The sequence below is a fragment of the Penaeus vannamei genome, chromosome 8, assembly GCF_042767895.1.
Source record: "Penaeus vannamei isolate JL-2024 chromosome 8, ASM4276789v1, whole genome shotgun sequence".
In the NCBI taxonomy this organism is placed as follows: Eukaryota; Metazoa; Arthropoda; class Malacostraca; order Decapoda; family Penaeidae; genus Penaeus; species Penaeus vannamei.
In genome coordinates this window covers 3913999-3916498 of record NC_091556.1, presented here as the reverse complement: position 1 = coordinate 3916498, position 2500 = coordinate 3913999, and the positions used below count along the sequence as shown (strand labels likewise).

General features: G+C 53.9%; 1 protein-coding gene across 18 annotated transcripts in view; it reads right to left on the bottom strand.

Moving 5' to 3' along the window:
- The window catches only part of LOC113819979 (fibroin heavy chain), a 14824-nt gene that overhangs the window by 1401 nt on the left and 10923 nt on the right, over window positions 1-2500 (bottom strand). For all 18 annotated transcript variants that reach the window (XM_070124196.1, XM_070124198.1, XM_070124205.1 and 15 more), the window contains one exon: window positions 1-2500. This exon is cut by the window's left edge and continues 1401 nt beyond it; it is cut by the window's right edge. In XM_070124196.1, coding sequence (XP_069980297.1) covers window positions 1-2500 — 2500 coding nt within the window.

Here is a 2500-nt window from a genome sequence, read left to right as displayed (position 1 = left end):
CTTGACCGCCGCCAAATCCGGGTCCAGGACCGACGTCAAAGCCTGGTCCAGCCTGGCCAGCTCCAAATGAAGGATCAGATACCAAGGGGCTTGCTATGGGTCCACTTGTGAAACTCTGGCCACCTCCAAACCCTGCATCTTGTGCGCCAAAGCCGGGTCCAGGACCGACGTCAAAGCCTGGTCCTGCCTGGCCAGCTCCAAATGAAGGATCAGATACCAAAGGGCTTGCTATGGGTCCACTTGTGAAACTCTGGCCACCTCCAAACCCTACATCTTGTGCGCCAAAGCCGGGTCCAGGACCGACGTCAAAGCCTGGTCCTGCCTGGCCAGCTCCAAATGAAGGATCAGATACCAAAGGGCTTGCTATGGGTCCACTTGTGAAACTCTGGCCACCTCCAAACCCTGCATCTTGTGCGCCAAAGCCGGGTCCAGGACCGACGTCAAAGCCTGGTCCTGCCTGGCCAGCTCCAAATGAAGGATCAGATACCAAGGGGCTTGCTATGGGTCCACTTGTGAAACTCTGGCCACCTCCAAAGCCTGCTTGGTCACCAAATCCTATTTCTTGTCCTCCAAATCCTGCTCCTGCTTGTCCTCCAAATCCAGCACCTACTTCTCCACCTGCAAATCCTTGACCACCAAATCCTGCTGGTGGTCCTCCAAATCCTGCTGGTGGTCCTCCAAATTCTGCTGGTGGTCCTCCAAATCCTGCTGGTGGTCCTCCAAATCCTGCTGGTGGTCCTCCAAATCCTGCTGGTGGTCCTCCAAATCCTGCTGGTGGTCCTCCAAATCCTGCTGGTGGTCCTCCAAGTCCTGCTGGTGGTCCTCCAAATCCTACTTCTTGTCCTCCAAATCCTGTTGTTTGTCCAACAAATCCTATTGATTGTCCTCCAAATCCTGCTCCTGCTTGTCCGCTGCCAATGCCTCCTGCTTGAATGGCCACGTCATCCACTCTGTTCGAGAAGGGAACTGAGCCCTGCGATGCGATGCCAGCACTAAATCCAGGGATGTCAAACCCACCACTGGCTGCTCCTGAGTGAAAACTGACTTGGCTAACTCCTCCAACGTCTCCTCCAGAAACAAGTGGGCTTGCTGTGGGGGTTATACTAGAAGGAGTCACGGAAAAGCTAGTGCTGGACACGAAAGGGCTTCCTGTAGGAGTTACACTTGGAGAAGTTACGGAAAAGCCACCGCCAGTTACTGGAGGACTTGGAGTTGTCACAGAAAAGTGTGTGCTGGATACAAATGGACTTTCTGTAGGAATTATAGGAGTTATACTAGGTGTCACTGAAAAACCTCCCCCAGAACCCGGAGTAAATGGTGCAGGAGTTACACTGTGGGGAGTCACTGAAACACCTCCAGGACCCGGAGTAAATGGTGCGGGAGTTACACTGTGGGGAGTCACTGAAACACCTCCAGGACCCGGAGTAAATGGTGCGGGAGTTACACTGTGGGGAGTCACTGAAACACCTCCAGGACCCGGAGTAAATGGTGCGGGAGTTACACTGTGGGGAGTCACTGAAACACCTCCAGGACCCGGAGTAAATGGTGCGGGAGTTACACTGTGGGGAGTCACTGAAACAGATACTAGAGGACTTGCTGTGGGGGAGACACTTGAAGGAGTTACGGAAAAGCCTGTACTAGATAAAAAGGGACTTGCAGGAGTTACACCAGGAGGAGTCACAGAATGACTTACAGGACTTGGTGTAGATACAAAAGGACTTGCTGTGGGAGTTACACTAGATGGAGTCACTGAAACACCCCCTCCAAAACCAGATGTCAGAGCTTGGGCACTTGTAGTTCCAAATCCTGATCCTTGGGCACCTCCAACACTAATTTGTGTAGTTCCGAATCCTACTCCACTTTGGGTACTACCAAATCCTATGGCTCCTTGACCACTTTCGAATCCTACTCCACCCTGGGCACCTGCGAATCCTGGTGCTGCTGTACCACCTCCAAATCCAGCTCCATGGCTACCTCCAATACTGACTTGTGTCGCTCCAAATCCTGCCTCTCGTCCACCTCCAAAGCCGATTCCTCCCTGAGCACTGCCAGCAAAGCCTCCAACTCCTGCTCCTTGTCCTCCAAATCCTACACCCTGGGTAGCACCAACTCCTGCTCCTTGGCCAGCTCCAAACCCTATCCCTCCCTGGACTCCTCCAAGACCGCCAAAGCCTCCCTGAGCACTTCCACCAAATGCTGCAGTTCCCTGGGTGCCTGTAAAACCAGTAGCAACACCACCCACACCTGCCTGACCTACTGATACCTGGTTACCTGCTCCAAAGGTAGGGCCAGAGACCAAGGCGCTTGCCACAGGGCCGGGGGTGACTCCAGCACTAGTCGGGGAACCAGAATGATGAACAGAAATGCCGCCAGGGCTGCCACTACCAAAGGACAGTGAGGTTCCTCCAGTCTGGTGGACACCAGAAGTAGCTAGCCCTCCTGTTTGTTGAGAAGCAAAGGCACCTCCACCAGTCTGAGTGCCAAACCCAGCTCCAGCTCC